The sequence below is a fragment of the Heterodontus francisci genome, chromosome 5 (genome assembly GCF_036365525.1).
Source record: "Heterodontus francisci isolate sHetFra1 chromosome 5, sHetFra1.hap1, whole genome shotgun sequence".
NCBI lineage: Eukaryota > Metazoa > Chordata > Chondrichthyes > Heterodontiformes > Heterodontidae > Heterodontus > Heterodontus francisci.
The window spans coordinates 82,261,137-82,278,995 of record NC_090375.1 but is presented as its reverse complement, the minus strand read 5'-3'; the positions used below and the strand labels follow the sequence as shown (position 1 = coordinate 82,278,995).

Sequence of the window (17,859 nt, the reverse complement as noted above, 5' to 3'; positions counted from 1 at the left end):
GTGTGCAATGGGCCTATATGCTATTGATTGATAGGGGAGTGTCACAATACCTTTCAGGTTTGGTCTCATCTCTTTTCGGCTTTTTAGCTACTTGTAGCTAAGTTTAGGGGTCCAGAGAGTGTCTTCTGTGTGTCATTCCCAGTAATTAGATATCTGGGGGCAGAAGTGTAGACCCATAGAAATGCTCCTGAGATAAGGAAGGTTTTAGCAATATAAACATAGATGAATATTGCCTTTCTCCAAGCTGAACTATTGAAGCATTAGGTACAACAGCTTTAAAGGTTTATGTGTACTATAGACACATCAGAGTATTAAATAGTCACACCTTGCACAAATTGGCAGATTTATACCTTACTCTAGTGGTAATATTGTGGTTGTCTGTGTACACTGCACATCAGCATATATGCAAGTGCATCAAATTACAAGAGAAACCAGAATATCCATTGTGGGTGGTTCACTTCACCCAAACACATTCACCAAAGTCTGTTTAATGGCATGAATCTATTCACCCACAATCAGACTCCTGTCAGTAATTAGATGGACCATTTTCTCAGTGCACCATATCTTGAGGCTACAACACAGATTAGTTGTTGTGGAGTTATGCCAACTCATCATGTTGTCACATGAACCACTGTCAGATATTTTGGGACTGGCCAGATGGTTATCAGTTGTTTCTTTGGGCTAGTGCATTCCTATGTTCCGGATCATCAACACCTTCTGTGGTCTGCTCATCAGCAGTACAGTAACACTGATTCTTAGTTTCACCCCAAATTATCAAATTATGTGTGGATTTGGTGCCATATTCTTAGAACAATAACATAATAACTTGTCTTAATTGTTTTCGTAATAATGTTTAAGATTCAGAGTTGAAAGCAAAATCTTTCCAAAGGTCTTGTTCTTGGTCATGGGTATGTTAAATACATAGCTCTTTAAATATCTCTTTGGGATACTGAGACCATCTTTCTTGGTAAACAGATCTTACCCAGAGCAGAAATAGGGGCCTTATCAGTTGGTGTCAGCAACCTTTTCCAGGGAGGGGAAAATCAGTCAGAGTTTCCATTCTTGATTGCTGTTCAGGGAGCCCTGCAGGAAATGCAGTGCATGGAGATTGAGTGAGAGAGGATCAGGATTGGCTGTGATGTCCTCCATTATTAAGTAGTGTGCTCACACTCGTTGACCAGACTCACACATGAACAGTTGTCAGTTGGGTGAGGTATTGGAGGACTGCTGGTGTCCATGGTCTGTAGCAGTCAGTTCCTTCAAGGGAAGAGGGTAGAAAATTGAAAAGAAAATGTTGACTATTGTAATTAGTTTTTAAACCACGCCACTCCTTTGAAGTAATGGTATGAGCAATTTGTACAGTTACAATACTTCAAAGGAATGGTCAGCTTTAAAAGTGGTTGTCTGCTCCGTAAAGTTGCTGGGAAAACTTCATCTGTTCATCATCAAAAAATCTGAAAATTTCCTTCATGTTGCAAATACACCACAACTACATGGAAGCATTGTTGTGAGATGGCATGCTGAATTCTTCTAGGCTTTTTGTACCAGAAAATTGGCAATGATTTTCCCTTTTAATTCATTCCCATATTAATTCCCTACATTACTTCAAAGATACTTTATTGGCTGTGAAGTGCAATGGGAGGTTCTGAGGTCATGAAATACTGTATATAAATGCAAGTTCTTTAGTTATTAGAGTTGGCAATATAATCTCTAACATTGTGATTCAATTACTAACAAAAATATACAGTGTAAGTGTTACCTTAGCAGGGCCTCTATCTAAAATGTGAACAGGATGAGCTGAGTGCAACTGTGTGTTTCTGCCCACCTGCATCTTGACCCCTTTTCCAGGGTGACACATGTGTCATCCTCACAAGCACATCTTTCATTTCTGGCTAGTCTCCAGGAATGTGGCACTAGAGCAGTGTGATTATGAATTAGCAAAACATTTCAAACATAATGAAATATTAAAAAATAGAAACTGAAGGATTGTAGTGATACATTTACCCTTAAAAAAAAGACACATGCTCCTTTAACGTAATTTCCTTCTGATCGATATCTCTTGGACATAAAAGTTCCATGTCTGTGTTGAGATAAACTTTGCTGCCTGAGTGGAATAGGTTTGATCAGATAGAGAGTTTCTCCGAGGGAAATCCTTTCAAATTCTCCAGAGCATTTCTGTGGTTTAACCCTGTAATTAAAACTGATAAGAAGCTAGTTGGAATAGGCAGCTGAAGGAATTGCCATAAAGCGAAATAGCTTTTAATCATTCTGTGGCCCCATACCCTTTAGTTAATTACAAGAAGCGTTAGCTTCAGGGAAATAATTAAAACATTACATATAAACACTTGCAGATTAGGCATGGTTAACCACTTGAGTGCTGAAATTTAAGTTAGCTATCCTTCTTTAAAAATCTCTACTCGTTACATAGATTTGCCTACATTAGTGCTTTTGAAATTTGTGACTAGGCAACAAACTCTTAGATCAGTGAGATTAGAGATTCTCAAAGATGTAAGGAACACTTACACTACAGTGGGTAGGAGGAAGAATAAGCTTACTATATCATCACTGCATGGACCAACAGTGGTTCAGTGGTGTACACATTGTATGACTTGCATTGATCCTGCATGCTTTTTCTTTTATAAAACGTGGCAAAAGTCTAAGAAAAGTAAATATTACTGCAAATAATGTTTGAATTTTGCAGTTACCTCAATATGTGGGACTAAGGCTGCATTTCCAATTTTCAGCAGGTTGAAAGTTAAACTGTGTTTTCTTAATCCTGTTTAGATTGGAATCACTATAAAAAATTAACAGAAGAAAAAGTATAATGTTTGCATGTATATCTGTATAAAAATACATGGCATTAAAATAAAACACCTATAGAAAATAGTTCACAAAAACGATACACTTTGGGAATAAATTAGGTTATGTTTATCGTAGACATAAATCTTGTTTTAAATTAAATTTAACCCATGTAGTCGCTCCTTAAAAGGTCACAATGTGACCTAATGGAATGTGATTAATGCTTTAGGCATATATAATATTTAACTGCGACTCATTTTTATTTTGTGTTAATGATTTAGACATGGAAACAAGAATGTTATTAAAGTTTGCTGATATTAAGTTAAGAGGCATGGTGAATTGTGAGCAAGAATGCAGGAGCATATAGTTATTAGCTGAGTGGGCAGACAGGTGACAGATACAGTTCAATACATAGTAATATGAAGTAGTACATTTTTGGAAAAAGAACAGCAAAAGATAACAGCCAGGGTTTTGCAGCCAATGGTGAAGCACTGGCACTCACCACTGACCTCAAAGGAAGCTGCCCATACCAATCCTGCAATCTGTGTGGTGTGGATTGCACCTTCCCCGATGTTAATTTGAATCTGGCACCAAGCCAAAGGGATCTTCAGGTGTCCTGCAACAGTGATGTCCTCAACCAGGGTAAGCAGCCAAATAACATTGAAGAATTCTTACAGACAGCAAACCAGGAAGTTAAAAGCACCGATTATTGTTCACCTTTTAGTATTATTTTACACAGAGCGAAATAAAGATTGGGACATACATATGGGATTAAGGTAGAAGCTGAAATATCAAACAAACTTAGAACATATTATTTAAAAATATGTGGAATTTTTTTTATCATAATGGAGAAATTTGACATTCCACAAATATAAATATAGTTTTTCAGGGCCAGAAAGGGTGTTCATAAGTAATTACAAACTTAGTAGGCTGTTAAAAACCCAGTTACACTTCCTTCAACAAGGTGTAACTTCTTCAAGGGCTTTTGCAGCCAGACTAATAGCGTAAAAGTTGAAATTCTTATCAGTTCAGTGATTTCTAATTGATTGCCATCTGAGGAGACTTAAAGGCATACCCTATGGAAAAGCATAAAATCACTGACAGCAACTTCTGGATTTCCTTCTAAATGTCAGTTTCAGAGAAGTAATGATGGCAAACACTGACAATTTTGCAATCATTACTCCTGTAAACTTCGGGCCATATTACTCTAAATGGTAAAGATTCATAATAGAGTGAAGGGACAAAGTGGTCTAAGGTTGCTGATACTTTAAAGGTACGAATGGCAGTCACAGTGACAAATGTATTCTTAATTTGACCCATGAGCCACTAAATTTAAGGAAAGGAAATTATGCTAATTTTTAAAAATACATTAGCTCGATAATACATGCAATTCTGGAAAAATATTGGAGCCATAAAAGGAATCAATGAAGATTCATTGAAATATTATGAGGAATAAGATGGTCTACTTCTGAAGAATGACCTGAAAAATTGGTGCTTGCTCACTCGAACAGAATAGCATAAGGGGAACCTAACAAGGGTTTTTAGGATTCTGTATATTTATATTTCATGAGCTATTCTCTTTATGCATTTTTCCAATCAGATATCGCACACATCTTCGTCCTAAATATAAAGTTGCATATAAGGTGGTGACTCAGCTGGAGTGGAGGTGCTGCCCTGGATTTAAGGGTGGAGACTGCAAGACTGGCCAGTCAGGACAAACTTCAATTTTTCCACAGCCTTATCCTGCCCCCAGACAAAGTAATCTTAGTAAGATTATGATTTGTGCTTGATTATTACTTTATCCTGTTACTGAATGAGATCATGCTAAATTAGAGACATCTTTACAATATTATAGATAAATTACTTGAAAATTGCACTTTCTAAAGTCCTTTCTCATAGCTTTTCTAGATCACCATAATGTATCAAAACCATTATTATGTAACAAAGCAGTCAATTTTCACTGCAATCATCACTTGGCATGTGCTTTATCTATTTGTTATTATCCCTTGTTTGCTATACTTTAACTTGCATAAGGAATTAAATAATTAAAAGTAAATAAACTACTTTATATAAATAACTCTACAGTTATGTGTCTACCTCCACAGTCAGTAGCTTGCTTAGTTTATATATTGGTTTTGTTTGATGTGGTATCTGTGGTCAATAAACAGGATGTCTGTCTTTTGAACTAAAGTCTACAACAAAAAATTCTCCTAGAGGAAGAAAAGCTAACATGAAATCGAGAACAATTAGTATTTGCTCAGAGTTAAGAGTTAAGGAATTGAACTCATTCCTGATAACCTGCCAATATTTTACTGGAGGCTCAAATTTTAACCTCTCCTTTAATTCTTCAGCACTGGAAATAGTTTTTTCTTTCAAAAAAATGACTGCATGTGCTTTTTTGATCTACTGTTTCTCTGGCTACATGTTCTCTGCTTTATGGTAAAAGTGGTTAACATGTAGTGCAAAGAATAATACAAGGCAGTTCTTGATATTGAAATTGAACATTTTCTAGATAGGCTAAATTTTCTTGCATGAAAGTTGAATAATTGAAAAATACACGGCAGCCTACAAGACAGCCTTCTTCCCCCAAATGCCTAGCAAAGTGGGATCATGTATTCAGGATTCTTTCTGATTTCTACTTTATTAAATGTAATTTCTAAGTTTACAGTGAGAGAGATTTTGAAGACCAAAAAGTTCTGGGTTTTTGATTTCCTTTGCTGGAACTTCATTCTTTTTATCAGTCCTATTTTGTATTGTTTTAACCAATGAACAACGTTCTAAAAGTAATTTGCCTCAAAATTTGGCAGCATCTGTTTTTGGGTTTCTTACCCGCAGAGTGCCCGCAATCAAATGGTGATGTCTAAAGAGCCCGGGTTTTGGTCCTTGGACCTCATTATCATGTAGAAAGTGCAGTGGTAGGAACCTATAAAGGGTCATGCCGCAATATTCAGGTAAGTGATTTGGTAAGATTGCAGGGGTCTGGAGGAGTATTGGCTGGACCTCAGAGGGTAATCAGGGTGGAGGGAGTAGGAAGCCAGGAAAGAACATCATGGGCATCTTCAGTATTATTTACTGGCCCTCAGATTGCAATCGGGGTGTGGCTATGAGGTCGAGAAAGAACATTGCTTGCTTCTGCATTATTGTTGGCTGGCCTTGGAGTATGATGAGGGGGCGGGGGTGTGCAAGTGCTAGGAGAATTTGTAGAGTGCCTCAGGGATTGTTACGTAGAGCAATACGTTGCAGAACCTATCAGGGAACAGGCTATTTTAGATTTGGTATTGTGTAATGTGGTAGAATTAATAAGAGATCTCGTAGTTAAGGATCCTTTAGGGGGAAGCAATCATAACATGGTAGAATTTCAAATTCAATTTGAGGGTGAGCAACTCGGGTCTCAAACCAGTGACTTTAACTTAAACAAGGGCAATTTCAGAGGTATGAAGAAAGAGTTGTCGAAAGCGGGCTGGGAAGATAGACTACAGGGGAAGTCAGTAGATGAGCAGTGGCAGACTCTTAAGCAGATATTTCATAACACTCAGCAAACATTTATTCGAGTCAGAAGGAAGGACTCGAAGAGAACGATGAACCACCCGTGGATAACAAAAGAAGTTAAGGAGAGTATCAAATCCAAAACAAAGGTGTACAATGCGGCGAAAACGAGTGGTCGGCCAGAGGATTGGGAATTTTTTAGAAACTAGCAGTGGATGACTAAAAAACTAATAAAGGGGGAGAAAATTGATTATGAGAGTAAATTGGCAAGAAATATAAAAACAAACAGTAAGAGCTTCTACGGGTATATAAAAGGGAAGAGAGTAGCTAAAGTAAGTGTGGGACCCTTAGAGGATGAGACTGGGGAATTAATAACAGGGAACAGGGAAATGGCAGATAATTTAAACCAATATTTTGCATCGATCTTCACAGTGGAGGACACTAAAACATCCCAACAATATAGATGAGCAAGGTGTAAATGGGAGGGAGGAACTTGTAACAATCTCTATCATGAGGGAAAAGGTGCTGGACAAACTGATGGGACTGAAGGCAGACAAGTCGCCAGGACCTGATGGCCTACATCCAAAGGTTTTAAAAGAAATGGCTGCAGAGATAGTGGAGGCATTGGTCATAATATACCAAAACTCACTGGATTCCAGTAGGGTACCAGTGGATTGGAAAACCGCTAATGTGACACCCCTATTCAAGAAAGGAGGGAGACAGAAAGCAGGAAACTACAGACCAGTTAGCTTAACATCAGTCATTGGGAAAATGCTAGAGTCCAATATTAAGGAAGAAATAGCAAGACATTTAGTAAAGCATAATGCAATCAAACAGAGTCAACATGGTTTTATGAAAGGGAAATCATGTTTGACAAATTTGTTAGAGTTCTTTGAGGATATAACAAGCAGAGTGGATAAAGGGGAACCTGTAGGTGTAGTGTATTTGGATTTTCAGAAGGCGTTTGATAAGGTGCCACATAAAAGGTTTTTGCACAAAATAAGAGCTCAGGGTATTGGGGGTAATGTGTTGGCATGGATTGAGGACTGGCTAACACACAGAAGGCAGAGAGTCGGGATCAATGGGTCTTTTTCAGGTTGGAAAGCCGTAACTAGTGGGGTGCCACAAGGATCGGTCCTAGGGCCTCAACTATTTTGATCTATATTAATGACTTAGAGGATGGGACAGAATGTAGTGTATCCAGATTTGCTGATGATACAAAAACAGGTGGGAAGGCATGTTGTGATGAGGGCACAAAGAATCTGCAAAGGGAAACAGATGAGGGTGGCACAGTGGCGCAGTGGTCAGCCTCACAGCTCCAGCGACCCGGGTTCAATTCTGGGTACTGCCTGTGTGGAGTTTGCAAGTTCTCCCTGTGTCTGCGTGGGTTTCCTCCGGGTGCTCCGGTTTCCTCTCACAGCCAAAAGAGTTTAGTTTAGTTTAGTTTAGTTTAGAGATACAGCACTGAAACAGGCCCTTCGGCCCACCAAGTCTGTGCCGACCATCAACCACCCATTTATGCTAATCCTACACTAATCCCACATTCCTACCACATCCCCACCTGTCCCTATATTTCCCTACCACCTACCTATACTAGGGGCAATTTATAATGGCCAATTTACCTATCAACCTGCAAGTCTTTGGCATGTGGGAGGAAACCGGAGCACCCGGAGGAAACCCACGCAGACACAGGGAGAACTTGCAAACTCCACACAGGCAGTACCCAGAATTGAACCCGGGTCGCTGGAGCTGTGAGGCTGCGGTGCTAACCACTGCGCCACTGTGAGGCCCACTGCGCCACTGTGAGGTGCAGGTTGATAGGTAAATTGGCCATTATAAATTTCCCCTAGTATAGGTAGGTGGTAGGGGAATATAGGGACAGGTGAGGATGTGGTAGGAATATGGGATTAGTGTAGGATTAGTATAAATGGGTGGTTAATGGTCGGCACAGACTCGGTGGGCCGAAGGGCCTGTTTCAGTGCTGTATCTCTAAATCAAAAAAATCAGATAGGTTAATAAGTGAGTGGGCAAAAACTTGGCAGATGGTGTTCAGTGTGGGAAAATGTGAAGTAATCCACTTTGGTAGGAGGAATAAAAAGGCAGATTATTATTCAGATGGAGAAAGATTACAAAATACTGCAGTACAGAGGGATCTGGGTGTTCTTGTGCATGAAACACAAAAGGTTAGCATGCAGGTGCAGCAAGTAATTAGGAAGGCAAATTGAATTTTGGCCTTTATTGCTAGGGGGTTAGAGTTTAGAAATAGGGAAGTCTTGTTACAACTGTACAGCGTGTTGGTGAGGTCACACTTGGAGTACTGTGTACAGTTTTGGTCCCCGTATTTAAAGAAGGATATACTAGCATTGGAAGCAGTTCAGAAAAGGTTCACTAGGCTGATTCCTGGGATGAAGGGGTTGTCTTATCAAGAATGGCTCAACAGGTTAGGCCTTTATTCATTGGAGTTTAGAAGAATGAGAGGTGATTTTATAGAAACATATAAGACTTTAAGGGGGCTTGACAGGGTAGATGTTGAGAAGATGTTTCCACTGGTGGGGGAATCTTGAACTAGGGGACATAGTTGCAGAATAAGAGAGTCCACATTTAAAACTGAGATGCAAAGAAATTTCTTCTCTCAGAGGGTGGTGAATCTCTGGAATTCTCTGCCTCAGAGAGTTGTGGAGGCTAGGTCACTAAATGTATTTAAGGAGGAGGTAGATTGATGTTTGAACTCTCAGGGAGTCAAGGGTTAGGCGGAGCAGGCCTGAAAGAGGAGTTGAGGCCTAGGTCAGATCAGTCATGATCTTGTTGAATGGCAGGGCAGGCTTGAGGGGCTGAATGGCTTACTCCTGCACCTATTTCTTATGCTCTTATGTTCTTATAAGATCTGGAAAGAAGATTGCGAGGGTCTGCAATATTGTTTGCTGGGCTTTGGCGTGCAATCGGGGGTGCTAGAAGGCTGACCTGGGCTGGTGGGGAGATCTGTGGGGCCAGGAGGTCAAGGTTGGGATTGAGATTGGGGATCTCGAGGTCGAGATCGACAGTAATTAAGGTGAATTTCAGCCTCTTTTCCATTCCGTGCTGCTTAGCATTGGTTTTCCTGGAGGCAATCAGCATTGGGCACAAACCAAAGTTGCAAAAAGGAGCAGAAGCAGACATTAGGCTCCTTAATTGTATATGTTAATGGCTTCTGAAGTGGGAAAAAGATACCTGTTGTTAGGCCCTTACCAAAATGGTATCTGGTGTGGTCCGCTCCAGAATTGTGCACACACAGTGTGGATGCCACTTACGACACAAATAGGCACCTGAACCACAGAAAACCTAGCCGCTACAGAACTGAATTTCTCACCCATAAACTGATCTGATTTTCTTTCTTGTGATGTTCATTTTTCCACAAAATTAGCTCTGTAGTGCTGAGATGACTTCAGCATCTTTAGTGTTAGAAACTGAAGACCATCATTTTGCAATGGTATTCTGAAGAATGTATATCATAAATGAGTTTGAGCTATGAGGGTGTTATAGATTGCAGGCTTAATTGCAGTTTAAAAGAGTTTTCCTTTAGTTCATATGTGCATCTTGTGAAGTGGAGTTTTATAGTCTAATGATTATTAAACATTATTTAATCATTGCAAATTCTATTTGGCTTGATTCACATAATGTTTGTCATTTGTCAAGGGCAGTATTATGCAAGCACCTTGGAACAAGGACTCGGTTAATCTCTTACTCCACTGTGGAATTTGATAAAGTACCATATAACAGACTTATTCAGAAAATAGAAGTACATGGTATTATAGGGATAGTAGTAATTTGAGTACATCATTAGCTAAGAGATATGAGACAGAGAGCTGTGGGCAGACGTATACAGTGGGGTCCCCCAGGCATCAGTATTAGGACAATTGTGTTTCTTGCTATATACAAATGATCTGGATTTGGGTATAGAGAGTACAATTTTGGAGTTTGTGGATAATACAAAACCTGGCATCATAGTAAATCGTGAGCAGGATAGTAGCAGGCTTCAGGAAGAGACAGGCAGAATAGTTGAATGGACAATTTTATGCGAAGGGCATTGGTGACCTCCTTGATGCACTGATGGGCCGCTGACTGTGAGATCCACTCATCCCCAGTGGATCCCTGGAATGATCCAGAGGCATAGAAGTTCAGTGCCATGGTGACCTTCGGCACCACTGGCATTGGATTTCCACCAAGTTACCTGGGCACAGCTTGCCCTGTATCATAGCTGAGTCTTCATTGGCACTGCCTCTTGGACATCTGTAGGGAGTTGAACCTCGACTGGTAGACCCTCTGTGGAGGGTAGCTTCTTCTCCACAGAGGAGGCTGCTGGCTTTCCCCTCTGCGCCCTTCTCCACCGTCTGGAGGCCAATGCGGACCCTCCTGTAGCTTCACAGGTCATTGCGGTGCCGCTGCTGGTGCCTGGACCTCCCTCCCACTCTGCTGTACCTCCTCTTTAGTGGGGTCCTCGAAGCTTGGATCAATGAGGCCCCTGATAGGTGGCTTCTCCCTAAATTTAAGGCTTTCACTGCCAATGGCCACTACCCACCCTTCCCCCCCGCTTGTCACCTCTGACGAGGTGGCACTTGCCTGCTGCCCCTCAGGTACGGCACCCCTGCAGTGCTGACACCTTTGACCCCACTCCTCAGATGATTCCTGATACCCTCCCTTCTCCCCACTTCCTGGCAGTTGATGCTACCTCTCCCGATGGCCTCCCTTTGCAGCCAGCAATGAGCCTTCGCCTCCATGTTGCCTGCCTCAACCAGGTGAGGCTCTGAAGCCCCATGATTCATGAGCGCATTAATAAAATTTAAAACAGAAGAAAATTGTTGTCAATAGGCCTATTAACTACCTTAATTGTCTGCCTACTGCATCAGTGTCTGCTCTCTGCCATCCATGTTTGCCACCATTCATAAAATCAGGATGGGACGTCATGACAACTGACTTCTGGTCTGACGTGTCCATATATAATGCTGTCACCACTTCCGTTCCTATTCCTGATGTCCACATAAAATTCTGCCCATAGCTTCTGCCTAATGTCCATACTACACACTTTATGGCAGGGGGTCTGGTTAGTGATTAGAAGTTGTTGCAAAGGACAGCCTACAATCTGCACAAACCCAGTGGATAGATTTCCTCCTTGAAGTATTTTAACATAGCCTAGGACAATATTGCCATTCAAACATGAGTTGCCATGCTGTGAAGTTTAGCTATTTTTATTTTTGAACGTAATTTAGATTGTTCCTGAAGTTTCATGATGTTGGAAATTTATAATCTTTCCAGTCCTGATCCAAAGACTTATTCCTCCATTTTAAAAGCAAATAGCAGACCAATGAAACAGCCTACATCTCAAACATTACAATGTACTCTTTATCCCCCTCGAAATCTTGGATCAACAGCTTACCATTGTCATTTTTCAGAATTTTGGTCTATTTTACCTGGGAAGTGTTCTTGATTTTGCAAAGAAATTGAATCCATGATTCAAAGATTTTAGTGTGTAAAGCACCAGCACCTTTATTTTGTTAAACAAAGTAAAAGACTGGAAATAGTTAAACAGGGAACACGTTGTCTCCATAAGTTCTTTTGAATAGAATTGGCCAGCCATCAAAACTGTGATTAGAAAGGCAAATGGAATGTCGGTGTTTATTGCAAGGGGAATCAAGTATAAAAGTAGAGAAGAGTTGCTACAGCTGTACAGGGCCTTAGTTAGACTGTATCTGGAGTACTGTGTACAGTTTTGGTTTCCTTATTTGAGAAAGGATATAATTGCGTTAGAACCAGTTCAGCGAAGGTTCACTCGATTAATTCTGGGGATGAAGGGTCTATTTTATGAAGAAAGGTTGAAAAAGTTGGGGCTATACCCATTGGAGTTTAGAAGAATGAGAGGTGATTTTATTGAAACATATAAGATCCTGAGAGGACTCCACAGGGTGGATGCTGAGAGGATGCTTCCCCTTGTAAGGGAGTCTAGAACGAGGGGACACAGTTTAAAAATGATTGGTCTCCCATTTAAGACTGGGATGAGGAGAATTTTTTTCTCTCAGAGGGTTGTTAGTCTGTGGAATTCTGTTTCTGAGAGAGCAGTGGAGGCTGGGTCATTGAATATATTCAAGGCTGTGTGCGATTTTTGATCAACAAGGGAGTCAAGGATTATGGGGGGCCGGCAGGAAAGTGGAGTTGAGGCCACAAACATATCAGCCATGATCTATGAAATGGCAGAGCAGGCTCCAGGGGCCAAATGGTCTACTCCTGCTCCTAATTCTTGTGTTCTTGTGTGTTATTTTTACTAGAGTGCAACAAATAGGGAAGACACATTCATGCGATTTCAGCTGTGTACGTATGTTGAAATATGTTGAAATAAGTGTCCTAAGCAGCTAAGCAGGGATTGGCTGGGAGAAATCCACTTCTGGGAGGCTGGTAACCAGTTTGATTGGCAGCACTACTGGCCAAACCTTGGACATGGGGGAAGTTTGAGATTAAAATTCCAAGTAGGGAAATAAGAGAGAATCACGTGACCAAGGTCAGCTTAGCAAAGTTTGCAAAGGGAACCTAAGTAAGCACATGCTTTCACATTCTTAATTTTAGAGCTGGTCAGATTCAAAGAAAAGGCTAATCAGAAAAAGTTAAGAAAACCCATTGCCAGGGACAGTGTGACGTGTTTTTTTTCTATCACATTGAGGGTCTGGAATTAAGTGGAGAAAAATGCGATTTTCTACACTTGTTACTCTACCTTCATTTGCTGTCCATAAAATAAAGCAGCTTGATGATTTGTGTATGGCCTTATCTCATAAGAGTGTTATCAATCTACTTTATGTGAAATTGGATTAGCACACACGGAGGCATATGTGAGATTGCAATATCCATTTCATATTGTAGGGTGGGGGACATTCATTGTTATGAACCAGGTATGATTAGACATTGGGCTGGATTTTATGTCGGGCGGATGGGAGCTGGCCATCGACGTAAAATTCGGTGGCGAACCTGCTTCCGCCTAGCCTAGGAATCCATCCCGTATTTTATGGGTCCCCAGGCTTTAATTGTTCCGAGGCGGGACTTCCACCCGCTTGAGGGAAGAAGTCCCGCCTCATTGAGCTGCTGGCCAATCATCGGGCCGGCAGTTCTTAGTCCCAGCAGCGCCACCGGGAGCGGTGGCCACTGCTGGGACTACAGCCTAGCCGAGGACATGGAGCCAGGGCTGCAGGTAAGTTTAGGTTGCCTCGCCGGGGATAATCGGTCGGGCCTCGGCGAGCCAAGGGTGGTCGTTTGGGGGAAAGGGGGCCCAAGGGGTGGTTGGGTAAGTGGGGGCGGCCCTTAATCGTAAAGTGGGGCAGAGGCGGGAGTGGGTCGGGAAGCTTCCCGCTCCATTTTACGCCACCCCTCCCGCCACCATCTGGCCAGCTGGGGTGGTGTAAAATTCCAGCCATTGTGACATAAAGAAAAACTCCTGATTGTGACAGACACAGGATCCACTTACAGGAGAAACTGGTGACTGAAGCTGAGAAAGGATCTGGACCAGATTCAAAATTTGTAACAGTCAATATTTATATGATATAAAGTAATTATGAATCCTTTATTCTACTAAATTTTAATTTCTATGTTGAGTTGATTCCAATCAGTCCTCCATTTAAAATATTTATCATTCTGTACTTAGTTAAAGCACCATTTAATAACTGTTATGATTTAAAATCCTTCACTCAATTGCCATATTTATAAATTTTTACCAAATTATTATTCTCCTTTACTATATTTTGCATTTAATGAAGCTTGCTTTATTAATGAATAAGTTTACATCTACATATTCAGCATCTATACCAGCAGACAGTAATGTTTCTTCCAAAGCTATTTGCTCTGACAGAGTAAATCAAGAAAGATTATTTCCACTGGCCCGATCAGCAATAAGATTTAAATTTTGGATTAATACAAAAGCATGAAGGGGAAGAATAATTTTTTTTTAATGTAACAGATTATTAGAATATGGAAATCATTACCAAAAGTGACTTTGCAGCTGAGTCATCACCATATTTAAGGGGATGAAGACTAGAAGGAGAATTGCAGGGATTATGGGGAAAGACAGGAAAATATGATTAAAGTCGACAGCGCTGACATGGTGGGATAATGGCCTCCTTCTGTGTTCAAAATTTCTAGAATGCTATTGGTTCTAGTTGTTATTATTGAGCTTCATTTAATTGATTTTGATTATATTTAATGCCCCATGTGTTTCAACAGCATTGATATTTGTTTCCTCTCTTGTATTCCATGGAATAGATCAGTGGTTCTCAAACATTTTTGGTTTAAGGACCCCTTTTCAAATGTAACAGTAATCATGGACCACTCATTTAACTTATAGTACAATAAACTTCTTGCACATTTACATTTCTGAGGTCATCAGTGTCCTGTTAAAGGGACTTGTATGAAATTTTACCAGAGCTGCCCGATATAGTGTTCATTGATATGAAAACTTTTACCTTCTCTTCAGCTGAAAGGTTCAGCAACCATACCACACCTCCCTGCTCTTCCTGGAGTACGATTAGGCTTGGTGGCTCCCTTTGGGAACACTGGCACTCTTTTATATATAACCCTCCATGGCCCACCTACTCACTGCACAGCTGCTGAGTGTTTCAGGGTTTTTTCCTCCTCCACTGCTGTTTACTGAGCTGTCTGCACTAGAATATCGCTGACGCCCTGCTTGGTGTGCGGTATTTCTGCCATTGGGACACCACCAGTAACCGGGACGGCCAACACTCAGAAAGGCTTTACGGACCCAAGGGGCCCACGGATCCCAGTTTGAGAACTACTGGACTAAGTAAAACACTGCATTGTTAAAAGGGAACTACTAAATCAAAGCCTGCTGAGGCCCAGTCCTTCACAGAGTTGCTTTTAACACATGGCATATCTTCAGATAAATCCAACACCAATTTCAGACATCAAACAGAAAAATAAGAGTGACTCCTTCATTTCAGAGAGGAGCTATTTACCACAGTCTGCATATAAAATTGCTTGAAATTACAAGCATTGAGTAAGGCACAGTCACTGGTATGAGTAGAATATTATTTTCCTTGTATGGTCACTAAGTATTATAGGGAAGCAGTGATGGTTGTGGTTTAGAAGTCAGATGCAGCACCCATGGCTAAAGAGTGGTAATATTTAGATAAAGGAGGTATCCTGGAAGATGGATATAATGCCCCAGAAGACAATTTTAGACTGTTCATACATACCTTGTGGTAAATGGTCTGAAATACGCTTTCCCTGGCTCTTTCCTTGGTGTCCTCCTCCAGTGTCTCAGATGTTTTATCTGCTGTACAATGAATAGGTCATAATAGGAGGAATATCAGTCATGAAAGGATGTGTGCTACTCCTCAGCTAGTCTGTACTTTTTCTGTTTAGGACTAAGGCCAAACCAAATTACCAACCAAAAATGTCTTGCATTGACTCATCTTAGGTTAATGAGTACATAGCTAGAGATAGAGTGGCACTGGGCCTATAGATGGGAATAGTAAATTACAAACACAAATATCAATATTACTATTTGCTATGCAACATCAAAGCTTTATGTATAAACTGTTAAATGTTGCATTCATCTTATTTGGGCATCCCTGTTCTGATACACTTACAACTGCAGCTGCACACTTCAACCACAAGATGTAGTTTCAAATGCTCCAGAAGTTGCAGATACTCATACAGAGGAAGTAACAGAGAAGATTGATGAAGGGAATGCAGTGGATGTTGTTGATATGGATTTAAAGAAAGTGTTTGATAAAGTACCATATAAAAGGCTGGTTAACAAAATTGAGGCTCATGGAATAGGAGGGTCAGTGTCCAATTGGATATAAAAATGGCTCAAGAATAGAAAACAGTATGGTAAGTTGTGGTTTTTCAGACCAAGGGTCAGTGCTAGGACCACTGCTTTTTTGATATGTATAGATGACTTGTATCTTGGAATACAGAGTAGAATTTAAAAATTTGTCAATGATACCAAACTTGGAGGAGTGGTAAACAGTGAGGATGATACGAACCACCTGCGACAGGATAGATAGATAGGCTAGCAGAATGGGCAGACAAGTGACAGATGAAACTTAATACAGACAAGTGTGAGGTGATGCACTTTGGCAGAAGGGATAGGGTGAGGCAATATTGACTTAATGGCACAGTTCTAAAGATTGTGCAGGAACAGAGAGACCTGGGGGGGTGGTTTCATGTGCATCAATCTTTGAAAGTGGCAGGACATATTAAGAGAGTGGTTAGTAAAGCATATGGGATCTTGGGCTTCATAAATCGACGCATAGAATGCAAAAGCAGGGAAGTTAAGCTGAATCTTGATAAAGGTCTAGTTAAGCCCCAACTAGAGTATTGTGTCCAGTTCTTGTCCCCACACTTTAGGAAAGATGTGAGGATCCTTGAGACAATGCAGAGGAGATTTTCCAGAATGGTTCCAGAAATGAGGATTTTAATTATAAGGTTAGGTTGGAAATGCTGGGGTTGTTCTCCCTGGAGCAAAGGAGATAGGAGATTTGATCGAGGTGTACAAGATTATGACAGGCTTAGATAAGTTAGACAAGGAAAATCTGTTCCCATTAACTGATGGTACAAGGACTAGGGGACACAGATTGAAGGTTTTGGGCAAGAGATTCAGGGGGAATGCGAGAAAGAACTTTTTTATGCAGCATGTAGTAATGACCTGGAACTCACTGCCCACGAGGGTGGTGGTAGCGGAAACAATCAATGAATTCAAAAGGAAATTGGATGGGCACTTGAAGGAAATAAACTTGCAGGGCTACAGGGGTCAAGTGGGGGAGTGGAACTGATTGGATTGCTCCGCGGATTAGATTAGATTAGAGATACAGCACTGAAACAGGCCCTTCGGCCCACCGAGTCTGTGCCGAACATCAACCACCCATTTATACCAATCCTACACTAATCCCATATTCCTACCAAACATCCCCACCTGTCCCTATATTTCCCTACCACCTACCTATACTAGTGACAATTTATAACGGCCAATTTACCTATCAACCTGCAAGTCTTTTGGCTTGTGGGAGGAAACCGGAGTACCCGGAGAAAACCCACGCAGACACAGGGAGAACTTGCAAACTCCACACAAGCAGTACCCGGAATCGAACCCGGGTCCCTGGAGCTGTGAGGCTGCGGTGCTAACCACTGCGCCACTGTGCCGCAGAGAGCTGGTATGGGCTCAATGGCTGAATGGCCGCCTTCTATACTGTAAGTGACTCTATGACTCTATACTCGGCACAGTGGCGCAGTGGTTAGCACCGCAGCCTCACAGCTCCAGTGACCCACGTTCAGTTCTGGGTATTGCCTGTGCAGAGTTTGCAAGTTCTTCCTGTGACTGCATGGGTTTCCGCCGGGTGCACCAGTTTCCTCCCACAGCCAAAGACTTGCAGGTTGGTAGGTAAATTGGCCATTGTAAATTGCCCCTAGTGTAGGTAGGTGGTAGGAGAATGGTGGGGGTATAGTAGGGAATATGGGATTAATGTAGGATTAGTATAAATGGGTGGTTGTTGGTCGGCACAGACTCGGTGGGCCAAAGGGCCTGTTTCAGTGCTGTATCTC

The 17,859-nt window shown here is 41.3% G+C and overlaps 1 protein-coding gene across 2 annotated transcripts in view; it reads left to right on the top strand.

Annotated features, from left to right (window-relative positions):
• The window catches only part of LOC137369938 (EMILIN-2-like), a 90,877-nt gene that overhangs the window by 1,834 nt on the left and 71,184 nt on the right, over positions 1-17,859 (top strand). The window contains exon 3 of one of the 2 annotated variants that reach the window (XM_068031700.1): positions 4,400-4,557. In XM_068031700.1, the coding sequence (XP_067887801.1) occupies positions 4,400-4,557 (158 nt within the window). Of the gene's footprint in view, positions 1-4,399; positions 4,567-17,859 lie in introns of both variants that reach the window. The other variant, XM_068031698.1, reaches the window with a different exon arrangement.